Source organism: Heptranchias perlo, chromosome 16, assembly GCF_035084215.1.
Source record: "Heptranchias perlo isolate sHepPer1 chromosome 16, sHepPer1.hap1, whole genome shotgun sequence".
Classification (NCBI taxonomy): Eukaryota; Metazoa; Chordata; class Chondrichthyes; order Hexanchiformes; family Hexanchidae; genus Heptranchias; species Heptranchias perlo.
Window position 1 is genome coordinate 36,502,085 of NC_090340.1, and position 19,385 is coordinate 36,521,469.

The following is a 19,385-nucleotide window of genomic DNA, read 5'->3' on the forward strand; positions in this document are numbered from 1 at the left end:
TCCCCTTCCCATCCCAGTGATACTAAGGCCAATTAAAATAACTATATTCTAAATGACTTTTGAAAGTAGTGAATTCTGCATGAGTTGTATAGAAATAAGTTATAGAGTAGGACATTTTAGATTTATCAGAATCAGTAGTTGTAGTTCTTATTTACATCTTCATGTCTAGAAATAAATTGCATATTTACCTTTTTTTTGCATGATGCAACTTGTTTTTAAAAGTAAACGGGTGCTATAAACATACTAAGCATAATACAATGTACAAATTTGGCAGTAGGCTCTTAAACAGTGTTTACAGGCAGACAAATTCATTTACACTTCAATGTGGCTTTAATTTGTATACTGTAGACAGCAAAATTTGAAAGGTTACATAACTAAGAAACATTTTACATGGTGAATGTTTATGAAACCCAGTTAAGTGACTGGTACAATTAGAAGTTTATTAATTTCTGATCCTGATCTATGTAATTACCATTATAAGCTAAAATTATAAAGACATATTTCTCAAAAATTGGACCACAAGTGGTGGATGAGGCAAAATGGATATTTATTGAAGACGAGCTTGGTTTACACCATATCCCCCATGCACTTAAAATAGCAAGGATTATCTTAACAAGCTGGTGCTAAAAATGTTCAGTTCAACATAGTACAGATAACACACCAGTAAGACTGGAAGGTACTCTATTTAAAGTTCATAAATTTAACCTACAATTACAAGATCCTCATTAACGAACTCGTATGGAGGCACTTCCAGATTAAATGGAGCTGGGCCTTTCCTGATTCTCCCTGATGAATCATAGTGAGATCCATGGCAGGGGCAGTAGTAGCCACCATAATCACCAGCATTGGCTATTGGCACACAGCCAAGGTGAGTGCAGACGCCAATGACAATCATCCACTGTGGATTCTTCACTCTGTCAGAATCTAATTGTGGGTCTCGCAATTCAGCTAGGCTCACTGCCTGTTCGCTCTCAATTTCCTCGGATGAACGGTGGCGGATGAAAAGAGGCTTGCCTCTCCATTTGAAGGCTACGTTCTTGCCTTCTGGGATATCGCCAAGCTTGACTTCAATCTTAGACAATGCCAGCACGTCAGCAGAGGCACTCATGCTTGAGACAAACTGGGTGACGACGTTCTTTGCAGCATAGGCTCCCATAATGGCTGTGGCTCCAGTTAGTAAGTAGGAGAACCCTTTCCTGGAATCACTGCTGTCTTGTGAGGATTTTGTTGCATCTTGAACTTCTTGTCGTCTATAGTCAGAGAAATCCGGAACTTTAATATCGCTGTGTGCATATCGAACTCTAGATGCAACTGTACAAAAAAAAATTGTCAGTAACAATTTCAGACATAAATTTCTTGCTCGTCCCACTCTCAAACTGGTATCTTTAAAAATGGATCCAAATTTCCTAAAGCTGAAATAGTCTGATTACCATTTAGGTACTCTGTTTTCCAGTAGGCATTTAGAAGCCATCATAAAATCTTGTAAATCCTTTGTATAGCTTTATCATACCTACTAAATTTAGTTTTGTAACACTATTGGCATCCCCTTCTCAAGAAGAAAGTTTTGATTTGCAGAGTATTTTTCTCTCTCTGCCTCTAACACAGGCATAGAATGCCGCACTAAACATTCCCAACTAAAAGCAAGTATTTGCATAATTTTTTTCCAAGTTTTGAAAAACATTAATTTTACCAGGGATTTTAACACTAATGATTGGCTTTACATTAGAAATAAGATATTACGTAAAATTTATAGCACAGAAACATGCAATTCGGCCCAACTGGTCTGTGCCGGTGTTTATGCTTCACACGAGCCTCCTCCTACCCCTCTTCATCGAACACTATCATGTGGCCTGTGATGATCCACAGTATACATATAAACAGCCCAGAGTCAAAAAGCTTGGACACTCCTGACTATACAGTCTGACTGGCACAAAAATCATGTTGGCTCACACCTACACTGCTGTTCTTTAAATACATTTATTTGCATGCTATGGGGTAGAATTCCATGGGTGCTACCTACCCTCCAGAACCGTATCAAAATGGCCATTTTTCATGTGAGGTGAGCTAGACAGTGTTTAACTTCGAAAACTAGCACTAAATCCACCTCTTCAATTGTGCCTTCAATCACCTTGTCTATTGCTTCTCCCAACTCCAGTATCTGATCTGTGTGAAGGTCCTGGCACATTTCACTACATTAAAAGCACCAGTTATGCGAAGTTGCATTGGCAAGCTACTTGATCATAGGCGGCAAACAATCACAGCTCAGTCCCCTGTCCTTAGTCTAACTTGCCTTTGCATCTTATTGGATGCTATCCACTGCATTTTATCTTTGACATTTTTGGCCTTGTTATCTTCATGATTTAAAATGAAACTCCCACATTTCCTCTCTTGCTAAGGCTGCCTCTAAGAATCACCTTTACCCCTACTTTTTTCAACCTTAGTGGCATTCTGCATGATGGGCCATAGTCTTCCATCTGCATTTCTCATTGATTATTAAATGAGAGCTTCTATCAACTTATTTATTGCTGATCAATACCATTTTCTTGTTACAATGTTACACGGTTATGAAAAAAACATTACCAGAAGTTAAGATTTTACATTATAAACTTCTATATACAAATCTGACATCGTGTGGAAGGTAATCTACAGAGCAAGTGGTGCATTGGTAAGCATGCCAAATTAATTTGGACTTATTAACTATGCATACTTTTTGCAATACAGTATAAAAGATTAGAGATGGACTTTTCAAAATATAATAAAGCTGTGAATATAGATAGTAATTCCTACACCAGGATTGCATTCATTCAAACCTAAATTAGGCTTTGACAAAATGATGCCAACAGCAGTAGGTAGCAATGTAAAGTAAATGAGGCAAGGCTTCAAGGCCTAGCTGAAGAGATTCTTTCATTGGAGGCTCAAGATGTAATTAAAAATACTGTCCCTGAAGCCACAGACCAACTTTTAACACAAAGAAGTCAGGCTTTGTAACACACATTGCATGGGGAAAAGACTTGTGTGTTTAGTGAGATATTTTAAATATGTTACTCTAAATTAATTGTTTTGCCAGACAATATTAAGGTTTAGATTTTTAAAACATGTACAAAGGACTTGGTTTCACTTTTCTTCAGATATTTGCAATAGTCTAGTTGGAATTGAAAAATTTGCTAACAACATTGCATGAACAAGACAGCTTTGCCCGCAAGGTAGATGAGACAATGAAAACATAGGGAGATCATGAAATATCTAGAATAGCAAGATGAAGAGAGACAAAGTGGGAGAAGTAAACCGTGTAAGCACTGCAAACTGGCTCAAGATGCAGCATGTTTTTAGATATAGCTACAAACTCAATATACATAATTCAGGACCCAATCATTTATTTGAAGTTTTAAAAGATAGGTCATTTATAGTATCTTAATATGGGACATGGGATTTCTTACAAATTACATTCACAGTGATGTGTTTATTATTCTGTACATGTTTTAAAGCATGTTAAGTGGAGGGAAAGTTTTGTACAGCATGCAGTTTAAGGCAGCTCCTAGCAGTTGATTTTGTATAAACTGATTACTGTAGGGGGATGTAATTTTCACCAGGACATTACCCAAGAAAGGATGATAAAATTTAATGAGAACCTAACAAGGTGATTGGGGATTGGAGAACTTATAGGAAGCATGCAATTTTGAAGGTTCAACCGATAAAACCCCAAACAGAAAAGGGTCAGTGTTTATTCCAGCTACATGAGTTGTATTGTTGCACTCCTGGGTCCCACTACCACGAGTTGATGTACAGCAGCGGAAGCCAACTTCCATTAAAAAAAACTAGCCGATCAGACTACTTAAGGGGACGACTGACACCATTGAGGCTGACCAAATATCTATAGTAGTCCCATATTTGTAGCGCCTCCTTTGACCTCTCCCTCCATATAAACTACCCATATTCGTGGCCAACCCCTTGACCTCACTATCTCCAATGGCTCGCTAATGCTGTAGTCTTGATAACCACTTCCCTGTACGTTTGATCAGATCCCACCATCCCCTTCCAACCAGATTTCCTTTTGGATCCACCGTTGGAAAAAACTATGGATCCACCCCACCCCAACCCCACTTTGTCCCACCATTGACAGCTATGCATTGGCTCCATGCTCTAGAATTCCAACCCAAGGTCACCTGTGCAAGGACTAAACTGCACTCATCCTATACCTGATAATGGCTGCCTTCGCCAGGCCCAGGAGCAGATCCTACGAGAAGGTCCTTAGGCTTGACTATCATCCCCCACCCCCTCCCCACCAGGTGGTCAAAAGATCATAGGTGTTGGGCTAAAGCGTAATTAGAAATTGAGGAGCATCCCCCTTAAGTAATGGAATAGGGGCTGCAACCTCTCACACTCCATTTAGATAGAAAACAGGTTGTCATCCAGGCCGCAAAACTTGCAGGCGGAACTGGCTATCAGTGCAGTGACTTAAAACTACATTGGATATCACTGCTCCGTGCAATAGTGCAAGACCTTTAAAAGGTACGGTGTACAACGATCATCAGCTTTGCAAATCGGTCGTCCTGTCGCCCCGTGTTTTAAACTTACTGGAGACTTCTCGCATTTATTTCACTCACTGAACTACTTTTTTGCAGCAACTTTCTCATCCACTAATTTAAATATCACTCAAGGTCATTTGAAACCACAGCTGGCGGTAAGCGAGGCCGAGTTAACTTGTCTTAAATTCTTTATTTCTCGAGTTCCCAATGACAGGAAACTGAGTGATCAAAAGCCGCCCTGAGAAGCGGGACGTTATGACCTCTGAGGGCGGGCACGGCCTTTCCCCAGAGTCCAGGCTCTCGACCCGAGGCTTCACCCCCGGTGAGAGGTTCATGTCGCAACCGCTTAAACTCAGGCCGTATCGGAAGGGCTGAGCCCGAGGCCACAGCCGGCTCCTTTTGCCCGCCCTCGGCATTCACCCAGCCGCGCTCTCCCCGCACCACTCACCGTTGAGGCCGGCGGTGACAGCGGCGCCGGTCCGGGGCGCTTGTCCCTGCAGCGACTCCCTGCACAGGAACGGCCTCTTGAGGTCCAGGATCATTAGATCGGCCTTGGAAACCACTCCGGGCACCAGGGGCTTGAGTTGCGACGCCACCGTGTAACTGGTAGCGGACAGATACGGGGCGAAAGCCCCGGAGCGAACGGTCAGGGACAGCATCTCGAGCCGAGGACTCGACCAGGCCTCAACATCGACCTTAACTGAAAAGGACGAGTGACGTAGACAGCCGCCAGCGTCAGCGTGCACTACGCACGCGCAGAACCCAGACCCAAGGCTGCTCACCTTGCCCAATCTCACCTGTGGATGGACTCCACCCAGGTGTTGGGTGCTGGTGTGGTGCCTTTTCTAAACAAACCAATAAGGAGACGCTCATCTACAGGTCCGTGGGGGCGGTCACTCTGACTGTCTGCCTCTCTTTCGCGGGTTGCTCCGCGCCCGGGTGGCCCTGGAGATGGAGCACGCGGTGTCTGCCGGTACGCTCGAGGCTTTCCGTGACCCGTGGGCACCGCGGGGGCTGGAGTGCATCCTGGATGAGGAGAATAAAATTTTAATTTGAACACTTGGTTTTGGTTTGTTTGGTTTTAGTATTTAAGCACACCCCACACCCCCCCTTATAAAAGGGGGGCCTAATACACAAAATAAAAAAAAAAACAATAAGGAGACGCTCATCTACAGGTCCGTGGGGGCGGTCACTCTGACTGTCTGCCTCTCTTCCGCGGGTTGCTCCGCGCCCGGGTGGCCCTGGAGATGGAGCACGCGGTGTCTGCCGGTACGCTTGAGGCTTTCCGTGACCCGTGGGCACCGCGGGGGCTGGAGTGCATCCTGGATCCTCACAAAATTATTAATTGACACATTTTTTTTTTTTATTTGCTGCACATAAAACACACCCTAATCCCCCCCCCCCGCCTTATAAAAGGGGGGCCTAAAACGCTCAAAAAAAGAAAAAAATAGACGAACCTCACTTATAAAAGGGGGCCTAAACACATAGAAAAAAGTCAACCTGCTTACACATCCACACTACAGAGCAGAGTGGACAAGACAAGAGTCAACCTGGCTGCACTTCCATCCCACACTCCTGAGCTGAGCGGAGTGGCGAGAAAAATAAAATCACCTGCGGATGGACTCCATCCAGGTGTTGGGTGCTTGTATGGTGCCTTTTCTAAACAAACCAATAAGGAGACGCTCATCTACAGGTCCTGGCCCGTGGGGACGGTCATTCTGACTGTCTGCTTCTCTTCCGCAGCATTCTCCGCGCCCGGGTGGCCCTGGAGAGGCAGCACGTGGTGTCTGCCGGTACGCTTGAGGCTTTCCGCGACCGATGGGCACCGCAGGGGCTGGATTGCATCTTGGATCCTCAATACAATTATTATTTGACACTGTTATTTGGTTTTTGATTTGTTTTAAATAAAACACACCCTAATCCCCCCTTCTTATAAAAGGTGGGGGGGGGCTATAAACACACACAAAAAAAACCTGCACCTTTTATACACAACCTAAAAAAAGGAAAAAAAACACCCGCTTACACATCCACACTACAGAGCAGAGTGGACCAGACAAGACAAGACACTTCCCTGCCTAATTCTGGTGCAGGCAGTTAGGGAGGAGAGAGGAGAGGAGGTCCAGGCTAGGCACAGCCCGTGGGGGCGGTCACTCTGACTGTCTGCCTCTCTTCTGCGGCATTCTCCGCGCCCGGGTAGCCCTGGAGAGGGAGCACGCGGTGTCTGCCAGTACGCTTAAGGCTTTCCGCGAAAGGTGGGCACCGCAGGGGCTGGAGTGCATCTTGGACCCTCACAATAAAATTATTATATGATTCTTATTATTTGGTTGTTTGATTTGTTTAAAAAAATAAAATTGCACCCTAAACCCCACCCCCCCACGCTTCTCATAAAAGGAGGGCCCAAACACACCAAAAAAAGAAAAATAAAAAAAAGATAAGGAGACACTGGGTTGCCCCAGAGTAATCAAACAAAAAACAATCAAAAGTGCCCTCTTTTTAGAGGGGCACAACTAATAAAGAATGAAACTGTAAAAAACAAAAGAAACGTATTAATTTAAATAATAGTATCCACTACACACTTTAGTTCCTGCGGTGCCCACTGGTCGCAGAAGGTCTCAAGCATACGGGCAGACACTGCGTGCTCCTTCTCCAGGACCACCAGGGCGCGGACAAGACCGAGGAAGAGAGGCAGGCAGTCAGAGCGAGGTGCTTGTGAGTGAAGAGATGTGAAAACCAGTGTAAATATTGAACTTTTATTGTAACATGCTTCTCAATTGGTTTCTTGCAGAAACTTCTCCAAGTTCCTTTTTTGATGCAAAGTTTAATAAAAAACTTCTAAAGTATGAAAACAATTAAGCTTTGTTCGTATTATAGTACAAGAAGTGTGCCAATGTAGCAACATCACTAAGATATGTGAAAATGCAAAGTATATACAGGGAATAATACATTTTACATTACAGTATTTTATCTCATCTTTTTGAGTTTCTCTGTGCTGAAATGCCCTTTTTGTTGCTTCTGCATTTCAGCAAATAAGCACTACAATTGGCCTTGGTGCTCCTTGTTTAGAGAGGAAAAAAACAACCCGAGTTGCTTCTCCTGAAAGCTATTTATTGATTTCTGTTGGAAAGTGCCTTTATGAGAATACCAGGTGAGGACAGGTCCAGGTTTCAGTTGTGATGGCCTCAGTGATCAAATAGTCTGTTAATATTCACTGTCTTCACACACGCATGAAGAATGGACACTTGTATGAGAGCCCTGTAAAGAGGTGCCAGCATCTATGGAACCGTATGGCAGAGTCACAAAGAGGATTAGACTCTTTGACTTTGCAGCATGAATCTGACCAGTTATAATGGATATTCTGTGTTTTATCTGGCTTGGGACTTGTTTACCAATAAAATAGTTTGAAGAGAAAAAGATAACCAAATTAATTGAGTAGTAACAAAGCACTGCATCCTGGTGCCAAATAGGGCACATTTTATCGTGATTTCTGCTACTCAGCACATAAAATATAACATAAATCAAATAACAATTTTCAATGACCCATAAATCTCAGCTGGAGTCCCCAATGGAATCATATATTACTCACTCTTGACAGTGCAAATTATAGTAGAAAAGAAACTGAAAAGGGCATCACTTTAACAAAAAAAACTAATCAAATGATTAAAAACATGGGCATTCAGGGAAGAGAGGTTCATAACACAGAAATTACAAGAAAAATAAATATTTCTATAATCTCTGGCCCTGAAAAATCACCTTAGTTAGAAGTTCTATGAAGTAAGAAGTTTTTTAAACATACTGGGGAAAATATATTTGAAATAATTTCAGGATTTAATAAACAGTTTTATTGTGTATGGGTTCACAGCAGGTCCTTTAATGAACCTTGTCTTTTCCAGAAGCTGTATATATTTATTGCAGCATTGAATGGCCAGAGGGCTAACACCAACTAGTACCTGAACATAATAACACATCCCAGGGCACTTCAGATAGTCAAATAAAACTGGACAAACCAGAAGTGGTGGGAGAAGGGTTGGGGTGGTAACCAAAGACAAGATCAAACAGGTAGGTTTTAAGGAGGCTTTTGAACCAATGCAGAAGAGTTTAAGGAAAGTGTTCCAGAGTATGGGGCTGAAGGCTGTGCTGGTGAATGTAGACCAAAGGGAAGGGGTGCAAAGGAGGCTAGAATTGGAAGAGTGGAAGATATGTGCTCAAACATGGCACTAAAGGAGATTGCAGAGATAGGACAAGGATTTAGAAATTGATGCATTGAGGGTTGGAGAGCCAATGAAGGTTGGCAAGGGCAGGAGTGAAGGGGGCAGGACTTAGTATGGGATAAGTTGTGTAGGATTTAGTGTGGGAAAAGTTACGGGCAGTGGAGTTTATGATGAGTTGCAATTTATGAAGGAGGCCAGCAAGCAGAGTATTGGAATAATCAAGTCTGGACAAAGTGACAAAGATGTGGATAAGGATTTCAGGACAGTAGGAGTACGAGAGCAGCAGAGACAGTCAATGTTGTAGAGGTGGAAATATGTAGTCTTAGTAGTGGCTAAGTTAGGGTGTTTGAAGCTCAGCTCAGGCCCAGACATGATACCAAGATCACACATTATTAGGCTCAGCCCGAGGAGGTAGTCAGGGAGACGGATGGAATGGGGGCTCCGGTCTTGCCAATGTTGAGTTGAACAAAATTATTACTTATACAGGATTTAATTCCAGCTAAACAACAACAACTTGCATTTATATAGTGCGTTTAATGTAGGAAAATGTCCCAAGTCACTTCACAGGAGCATAATCAGACAAAAATTGACACCGAGCCAAAGAAGAAGATATTAGAAGGGGTGACTAAAAGCTTGGCTAAAGAGATAGGTTTTAAGGAGGGTCCCAAAGGAGGAGAGAGAGGTGGAGAAGCAGTTGGAGAAACGGAGAAGTTTAGGAGGGAATTCCAAAACTTGGGACCAAGACAACTGAAGGCACAGCCATCGGTGCTGGGGAAAAGAGAGAAGGGGGTTGCATAAGAGGCCAGAGTTGGAAGAAGCAGAGTTCTCGGAGGGTTGTAGGGCTGGAGAAGGTTACAGAGATATGGAGAGGTGAGACCATGGAGGGATTTGCGTACCAGCATGCCTACGACGTTAGCAAGGGGCAACATGTAGATAAGGAAAACAAGGGGGACAGGATGCAGACGTGAGCATACCCAAATGATCCATTTGGTGGATTAATTGTCACCTTGTATTTCTCTGCCACTATGATTTTACCTTGTCAGAATATCAAACTGAGGCTAGGTTTTCAGGGTGAAATAGCTAATACATTAAATTACAATTAAAATAGAGATCTAAAGCTTGAACAAAAATCTGCAAATACTAAAAACAGTACAAAAATCAAACATAGTAATGTCCATAAGAGGTTACTTAAGCATGGCTTCTCCTGATGCAGTAAAAGAAATTGTCCATTTGCAAAACAAAGTCCTTAAAAATGTCCTGCACTAGTATTGCATGTATGACATTGAGCACTTCCAAATCTCCGGTCTCAAAGATGAACTGACTCTAAATCTGCAGGAATAAATGGTAGAAGATTGAAATAAAAGCGAGAAAGAGCTGGAAATACATAACGGGTCAATCAGCATCTATACAGAGAAAAGACGGATTAATGTTTCAGGTATAAGACCCATCAGAACTGTGAAATGAAAGTCAATCAAGGTCCATTGTACAGTGGAAGAGACAAAGAAAAAAAGGAGAGAAGAAAGCAGGTACTGCAATCATAGAGAGGAATTTAATGAATAGAATGATTTGCAAAGTACTGAATAAAAAGCAGAGACCTGAGAGATGCTCTAAAGGGTAATCTGCGGGTAGTGAAAATACATAAAACACAAAAGAATATAAAAGTAGCCAAGATAGTAAAAAACATGAAACAGAATCCATCTGGATAGAATTAAGAATTAAGAAATAGGAAAGGAAATGGTACAATTTTTAGTGTGCATTAACAGGTCACCAAACAGTGGAGATTAGATACAGGAGGAGACCTGTAGAGAGTTCAGAGAAATATGTAAGAACAGGAGGGCAATAATAGTGGGTGATTTTAACTATCTCAAGATAGACTGGGATAAAGGTAATGCACATTGTCAAAGTGGAGAATGCATTTTAGAATGGGGTTTCTTCCTAGATCAGTAAGTTTTTAGTCCAACAAGGAAAGAAGCAGTGCTTGATTTAATTCTGGGAAATGAAGTGGGGCAAATAACTGATGTGAGAGTAGGAGAACAGTTGGAAAAAAGTGACCGTAACACAGATTCAATGTAAGAACAGAAAAGGATCATGAAGAGTCAAATTTAAGAGTGTTGGAAGAAAATGCAAAGTTCAGTAATAAAAGGGATCTGACACCAAATTAACTGGGCAAACTAGTCGACGGATCAGCAATGGAAAATCTTCAAATACGAGATGGATAGAGTACAAAATAAATATATTCCTATAAGGTGAAAAGGGGTGTTTCAAAAAATAGAGTTCCATGGATAAATAGAGAGATTAAAACTAAACTCAAACTTAAAACAGAGCCATATGATAAAAATTAGGTCTAACAAATGCTAAAGAAAATCATGAGGAATATAGAGGGTGCAGTGAGGAGGTGAAAAGAGACTAAAAGGGAATGTGAAAAAACAGGCTAGCAGCTAACATGAAGGTTTGGTGGAGGTACTTAATAAATACTGCATATTATTTTTTTAAAATAATCTTGGAAGAATGTAGCTGTACCCCAGAAGATGGAATTTAAGGTGGATAAGTCACCAGGTCTTGATGACATGTACTCTAAACTGTTGAAAGAAGTCAGAGGAGATAACGAAGGCTCTGGTCTAAATTTTCAGTCCTCCTTAAATATGCAAATTGTGCCATAGGACTGGAGAGTAGCCAATGTAACACCCTTGTTTGAGAAGGAAGAGGAGGATATATTGGGTAACTATAGACCAGTTAGTCTACCTCAATTGTGAGCAAACTCTTAGAATCCACTTAGAAATGTATAGAGTCATAGAGTCATAGAGTTATACAGCACGGATAGAGGCCCTTCGGCCCATCGTGTCCGCGCCGGCCATCTAGCCCTGTCTACTCTAATCCCATATTCCAGCATTTGGTCCGTAGCCTTGTATGCTATGGCATTTCAAGTGCTCATCCAAATGCTTCTTGAATGTTGTGAGGGTTCCTGCCTCCACAACCCTTTCAGGCAGTGAGTTCCAGACTCCAACCACCCTCTGGGTGAAAAAGTTCTTTCTCAAATCCCCTCTAAACCTCCCGCCTTTTACCTTGAATCTATGTCCCCTTGTTATAGAACCCTCAACGAAGGGAAAAAGCTCCTTAGTATCCATCCTATCTGTGCCCCTCATAATTTTGTACACCTCAATCATGTCCCCCCTCAGCCTCCTCTGCTCCAAGGAAAACAAACCCAATCTTCCCAGTCTCTCTTCATAGCTGAAGCGCTCCAGCCCTGGTAACATCCTGGTGAATCTCCTCTGCACCCTCTCCAAAGCGATCACATCCTTCCTGTAGTGTGGCAACCAGAACTGCACACAGTACTCCAGCTGTGGCCTAACCAGTGTTTTATACAGCTCCATCATAACCTCCTTGCTCTTATATTCTATGCCTCGGCTAATAAAGGCAAGTATCCCATATGCCTTCTTTACCACCTTATCTACCTGTTCCGCCGCCTTCAGGGATCTGTGAACTTGCACACCAAGATCCCTCTGACCCTCTGTCTTGCCTAGGGTCCTCCCATTCATTGTGTATTCCCTTGCCTTGTTAGTCCCTCCAAAGTGCATCACCTCGCACTTTTCCGGGTTAAATTCCATTTGCCACTGTTCCGCCCATCTGACCAACCCATCTATATCGTCCTGCAGACTGAGGCTATCCTCCTCGCTATTTACCACCCTACCAATTTTTGTATCATCAGCGAACTTACTGATCATACCTTTTACATTCATATCCAAGTCATTAATTTAGACCACAAACAGCAAGGGACCCAGCACCGATCCCTGTGGTACCCCACTGGCCACAGGCTTCCAGTCACAAAAACAACCTTCGACCATCACCCTCTGCCTTCTGCCACTAAGCCAGTTTTGTATCCAAAGTGCCAAGGCACCCTGGATTCCATGGGCTCGTACCTTCTTGACCAGTCTCCTGTGCGGGACTTTATCGAAGGCCTTACTGAAATCCATGTATACCACATCCACTGCGTTACCCTCATCCACACGCCTAGTCACCCCCTCAAAAAATTCAATCAAATTAGTCAGACATGATCTTCCCTTGACAAAGCCATGTTGACTATCCCTGATTAATCCTTGCCTCTCCAAGTGGAGACTAATTTTGTCCTTCAGAATTTTTTCCAATAATTTTCCTACCACTGATGTTAGGCTCACTGGCCTGTAGTTCCCCGGTTTTTCCCTACTCCCCTTCTTGAATAATGGTATTACATTGGGTTAAGCAAAGACAGTCGGCATGGATTTACATTGCATTTGACAAATTTAATCGGGTTTTTCTTGAAGAAGTGACTGATTGGATAGATAAAGGGAATACAGTAGAAGTAGCACATATGGATTTCCAGACAGCATTTGATAAAGTATCTCACAAGAGGCTTGTTATAAAAATGCAGGCATGTGGTATAAGAGGAAATGTAACTGTATGGTTAGAAAATTGGTTGACGGACAGGAAACAAAGAATTAGGGTAAATTGCTGTTGTTCGGATTGAAGGCAAGCAAGCAGAAGGGTATTTAGAAGTTATTTTAATTAAGTCAATCAAGATGACTCACTGATGTGGGGAAGCATAGTGTATTCATTATTTTGTATTATTACATGGACAAGTTGTACTGATTGAACTAATTAGGGTTGACTTTGTGCGATAGTGGAAAACAGGTGATAGCGAGTTGGCAGCCCGTTTTACATCTGACTTCAATAGAAATAAAAATCGAGAGAGATGTAAAATGGGCTGCCGACTTGCTATCACCAGTTTTACACCATCGCACAACGTCAAGATCTATCCCAATGAGTCTTAACATAACTGTTGCTCTGTATGTTCACTTGCTGTCTGAGAAATAAAACAGCTTAATGATTTGTTATGGCTTCATCTCACTAAAGTGTTAACAGTCCATTGACTGAAAAGTTGGAGAAGAACATGTGAAGGCACATGTGAAAGACACAATATCCAGTTTGCAGGTCAAATGGAATAGGTTATTGCATGCACTGCATAACACTATTCATATAAGTAGATTTTGGGCAGTGTGAGTCAACTCCAAAACATAAGGGACGTAGGATCCACTTATGGGAATGACTGACACCACTGAACTCATGAAGGTATGTTTGGCCGACCCAAATTTGTAACACTGGGATTAGAAGGAGCTGGAGCTTTGCTTGATTGACTTTGGGAGTTGAAAAGGAACTTCCCAAAATGTTTCCTAATTGGCCAGTTTTTTTGCCTCTCCCATGAGATTGCATAATAAGGGAAGTGGGTTAATGGTGTATGTGGCTGAACTATGCCTGGATGGGGTAGGATTGTTGGAGCAAATGGTCTTTTCCCTTTTTGTATCTTCGTATGTAAGGATAGTTGAGGCAGTTTCCAAGATGAATTATTTCAGCCTGGTTTGATTCGTACAGATATAAGCAATTTGTGCTTGTGAAGAGTATATGCTCTAAACTCATTGCTAGCTATTTATATTTCTTCATAATAATCAGTTTACAGTTTATTTATAAAACTGCTGACTGACAAGAGTACTTGAATTCAGTAGACGTGAAGTAAACTGATGGGGCCAACCTAACTAGAAAAGGGCTAATACAAATTTTATTATATATTCTTTACAGTACATTACAGTCTGTTGGGAATCAGTTGGAGCATATAAGATGTAAATTAGTATTGAATAGACAAGCAGTGCCTGCCAACTGTATAAAAAGTAACAATTTAGCTTCCAGGTTCTTTGGGTTATCATTGAGTGACTAATTGGATTCGATTTATTCACTTTCACATTTAGTACAGTCAGCAGCAGAAAAGATAATACTGAATGGGATGAACCTAATAGTGAACAGTCACTAGATTAAGGAGCACCCTTTGGGACAACGATAATTGAAAAAAAGCTTGAGCTGGGTGGCATAGTGGCTTAAACACTGGGTTTTCACCTTTTTAAAAATTTGTTCTGAGCATGTGGGTGATGCTACATTTTTATTATCATCCTTAGTTGCCCTAATAAGGTAGTGGTGGTCTTCTCAAACCACTGCAGTCCTTGTGATGATGGCGCACACACAATGGTGTTTGGTAAGGAATTCCAAGATTTTGACCCAACTATGATGAAGTGGTATATATCCAGTCAGGAGGCTGTACGACTTGGAGGGGAACTTAAGGGAATGGTGTTCTCATGATATTGCTGCTTTTGTCCTTCTTGGTGGTAGAGATTGCAGGGCTGTCAAAGTAACCTTGCTAAGTTGCTTCCATGTAGATTGTGCATACTGCAACAACAATTCATCAATGGTGGAGGGGGTGGATATTTGCAGGGGTATCATTCCAGTCTTGGATGTTGGAAAGCTCATTGAGCATTAGAACAGCTACGCCAATCCAGGCAAATGGCGCATATTCCATTACACTGACTTGAGCCTTGTAGATTGCAGAGACACTTTGAGGGGTCAGGAGGTGAGCTATCCATCACAGAGTATCCAGCTTCTGCCCTGCTCTCGTAGCCACATTGTTGATATCGATGGTCCAGTTCAGCTTCTGGGCAATGGTCACACCCCAACTTTCTAAACTCAAACTTGCATTTAAGGCATCATTAACATTCTTTTACTTTAACTTTCACAGTTCCATTGTTATGAATAGAATGGTGAAGGGCAGTGCTGTTTATATGTTGTGGAATTAGAATTCTGAAAGTGTATTGTGCCTTGTTTACTTCAGATAAATGAATATGCTTGCATAGCAACCTTCATTTTTAATGCTAGGGAGTCAATATGACTTAACATTCAGGTTCATAAATCCTTGGTGAAGTTCAGTACTAAATACCTACCATATTTTTCCATACTGTGTCACATCTTCATCGCTCACCATCACTGCCACGATTAAACTGTAACAGTCACCTCAATTGAATGTGCACAGGCACTATAACAAAACTGTATAGCATTTGCTGTTCCTAAACTAAAGACATTATTTGGATTCTTATGCCTGCAAATATAAATCTACGTTTCTCATACAACCTCTTTTCTCAGTTCTTTGTGCATAACAGAAACTGCAAACAAATCTAATTTTCTTGGGTATTTTTAAATTACAGTATTTTCTTATGATTGTCAAAGGTAAAATTATAAGCATTCTTATTATATACCCTCTGTATTTGACACTTACGCCATTGTTATGAGTTCAAAATAACTTCACCTATTACATACTTTTGATCTATCTCTCCAGTCTACTCTAAGGAATACAAGTACTTTATCCTTGCAGTTATTATCGTGTTTTAATGTTATTTGCATTGCCTCTATATTTAGGTCAGGTACACTTATAGAACTGAATTCAAGTGTTCAATATTACAGTAATAATCCAACATAAAGGGGTTAAAACAATTGATCTTCCTGCAACTTAGATCTATTATCTATTATAGCTGCATATCTCAGGCTGTTGACCTAAATTATTAAAAGCTTAAGTAAGGTTACTCTAGTTTGCAGTCTAATCTGTTTTAATTCTCTCGGATTATAGATATTGTAAATCTGCTACAGGAAAATAACCAAGAATAATACTAGCCTTGAAATATTACTTGTATACTCAATTCTTAACTGTTTGAGGACTATAGTAGGAAATGTATGCTAAATCACTGTAATAAGGCTGCAATACTGTCTTCACAAGAAAAGTACAGAAGAGAGAGGCCGATCTTAGCTCATGATTTCCCTCATCACATCATCCAATTGATGTTTGAAAATGGCTCAGGATCTGGGGACCTTTTTTGGGCCGGCAGTGGGTTTGCTGCACCCACCATCTGCCCAATGAAAGGGGTCATATGAAATCAACTCCAGGGCCAAAAATTTTCTTTTAACAAAAAATGGGAATATGCCTGCTTTTCTCTGTAATTGATAATTAAGGAAATTTTGGAAATGCACTGATTTGAAGCAAGCAATTTCTGAGAATGTGATTTTGTTAGGTCGTCATTAATTACACAGAAATTAACATGACATTCACAGACATTCACCTGCTCTTTTGAATCACATTTTTGGAAACTGCCAGATCACACTGCACAACCCGCCATCCTACCATGAACCAGTTTCTGTACAATTGCATCAATTCAGCAATTCCATGCTCTCCGTGGGTTGCCACACTTGAAGGGTGCATGGGTTGGAGAAAGAGCTATAAAGAAGTAGCACTGATTCCCTGAACTGCTCTCCTTTCAAGCTCAGCTTTCCATTGGGAGGGCAGGATCACTGAATTTACCCTAATATGCCATCTGTGCTAGAATTAACTAGAATGTCATTCCAGAAACTTAACTATCACGTTGGAGATCTTGCACTTTGTGTGACACACTGTCTACATATTCATTAGATGAATGGATGCTGTGGGTAATATCTTATCTGTCAGAGAATGTTTGGAGGCAAAAGCACATCCAGTCCAACACGCTTAGAATTTAAAGCATCTTGCTTCTGCTTGACATATTGTGCATGATTTTAACCTGGAAAAATGGGTGGGTTGGGGGCGAGGGGGCAGTAAAAATTGTAAAAATTTAAAACCCATCCCCAACCTGCCTCCAACCCGTCCATTTCCGGTTTTCACAGGACAAGGGGCGGGCAACCGACCCGTTCTCAGGAGGCAGGTTGGTCATTAAAACCTTTCAAGGAGGCTGCGGGCCTCCATTTTTTCAGGTTTTGTGATTTTAACCTCTGGGGTTGGGATTCCTGGACCTTCTCCTTCACGCCACGTGAGAGGAGGCGATAAGGCCTGAATCTGCAGGTAAGTGCCTTTTTAGCACAGCTTATGGGCCCGGAGGAGCAGGAGTGCTTCCCCCAGGCCCAACAAACCAACCTACGGTGATTCCCCCCATCAATCATGAACCCCCCCCCCCCGACGATCGCTGACACCCCCCCAACGATCGCGACCCCCACAATGAGCCCTGATCCCAAATGCACCCCCCCGATGACTGACCCCGTTCCCCCCATGACTGACCCCTGATGATTGACCCCTAATGTCCCTCATAATTGACCCCCGATGATTGACCCTCGATTTCCCCCCCCAATGACTGACCCGTGATGACTGACCCCTCCCCCCGATGACTAACTCCCCCGGTGACCCCCATGCCAGCCAATGCCCCCAATGCCCCCCAATGCCTCCATGCCCCCCAATCCCCCCTCCCCCCATCCATCAAATCTAACATTTACCTCTTCCTTCCTCTTCTCCCATTCGACTGAGATCAGCCTGTCAATCAGGCTGGACTGTAGGGCGGGAAACCGTCAAAATCGTAAGGATGTCCGGGAAACCCATACTTCCGGGTTTCCCATCTGCAATTTGACCCGCCCTCCCCCTTCCAGGCTCCGGGCCAAAGTTATGCCTATTGTTGCTCTATCTCCACTTCTCTCTCCCTGAAACATGGGGGGAGAAATTCAACTTCGGTGGGGCACCAAACCGGAGGTAGCAGATTAGCCATCCATTATAAACCCCATGCAATTTTCCTTTCCATTAACTTTACTATAACTTGTATAATGGACAGCCGATCCGCTACCACCCATTTTATATCCGTGCCGAAGTTGCATTTTACCCCATATGGTTTTCTAATGTGTTTTTTTCTTACTACTTTCCAGTCAATTCATCCAATAAAAATAAAAGCAAACTTATTGGGAAAGTTGAAGTCATTCATTTCCAAATCATTATAGTGCTTAATTGCCATACTCTCTGCTTATATCTGTTTGGGTGGCTTAATTTACCACTGCCAATATTTCTGCAGTACAGAAAGTGATAAAATGCAATGTAATTGTGCATTTGTGTTACATGAACAACATATCTGAATGTAGTTTCTAGTGCCCTAGAATCTGCCCCATTTAAATTGTGGAGCATTTTCTATAGCACCAGAGTATCATTGAAATAACAGTATGTATACAATCTTACACATAAACACTTTTGCTGATGTTGTTACCTTTCCTAATGGATGGATAAGGTAGCATAAACACCAATGAACAAATGCCTTGACAGGTCAATAAGAGGTGCAATTGAGCAATTAAGTCATTCAGATCACCATAGGCACAATTGTGGACAAATTACCAATAGCTTTTTTTTAGTTTTATTGAATCCTAGGGGTCGATTTAATTTAATTACCACTTGTTTATGCCCGTAAGTGGAGCGGTATTGGATGAAAATTGAAATACTTAAGTCCCGTCAACTTATTGCAGGAGGTCTGCCTGTTCCGATTTTCAGGCAGACCTCAATTTAGGTGACCAACGCTCCCACCGGAAACAGACAAAACCCTCAGCAGTGTATGTAAATAGGGGTTAGTTGGTGCAGTTAAGACGCCAATGCCATTTTCATCTCAACCTGTGTCGACAAAAGAGGTGAAAGATAACATAAAACTAAAGGAAAGAGCATACAAAAGAGCAAAGAATAGTGTAGATCCAGGGGAATGGAAGAGATATAAAGAACAGCAAAGGAAGACAAAATAGATAGTAAGAGTTACAAAAAGAAACTTGTAAGGGATATCAACATTAATACAAAAAACTTTTACAATTATATTAGAAGAAAAAGGGTAGTCAAGGGTAATGTGGGCTCTTTAAGATCAGAAGCGGGTAATATTGCAAATGAAAATAAGGAAATGGCAGACTTGTTGAATAATTACTTTGTATCAGTCTTCTCAGTAGAGGAAGAGGATAATATACCCGACATTCCAGGGAAACCAATAATGAA

At 41.8% G+C, this 19,385-nt stretch overlaps 1 protein-coding gene across 1 annotated transcript; it reads right to left on the reverse strand.

Annotated features, from left to right (window-relative positions):
* Positions 1 to 530: 530 nt before the first annotated feature.
* On the reverse strand, positions 531 to 5,248 carry uqcrfs1 (ubiquinol-cytochrome c reductase, Rieske iron-sulfur polypeptide 1). Its single transcript, XM_067997942.1, has 2 exons — positions 4,975 to 5,248; positions 531 to 1,311 (listed from the first exon to the last, which is right to left on the reverse strand). Exons 1-2 carry the CDS (start codon positions 5,183 to 5,185, stop codon positions 701 to 703), a joined length of 822 nt encoding a protein of 273 aa, XP_067854043.1. The 5' UTR covers positions 5,186 to 5,248; the 3' UTR covers positions 531 to 700.
* Between the last annotated feature and the right edge of the window lie 14,137 nt (positions 5,249 to 19,385).

Coding starts and splice junctions, on each gene's coding strand:
- uqcrfs1 (XM_067997942.1), bottom strand. CDS start 5,185: ATGCTGTCCCTGACCGTTCGCTCCGGGGCTTTCGCCCCGTATCTGTCC. Junction 1,312..4,974: donor TGTCACCGCCGGCCTCAACG/GTGAGTGGTGCG, acceptor TTTTTTGTACAG/TTGCATCTAGAGTTCGATAT.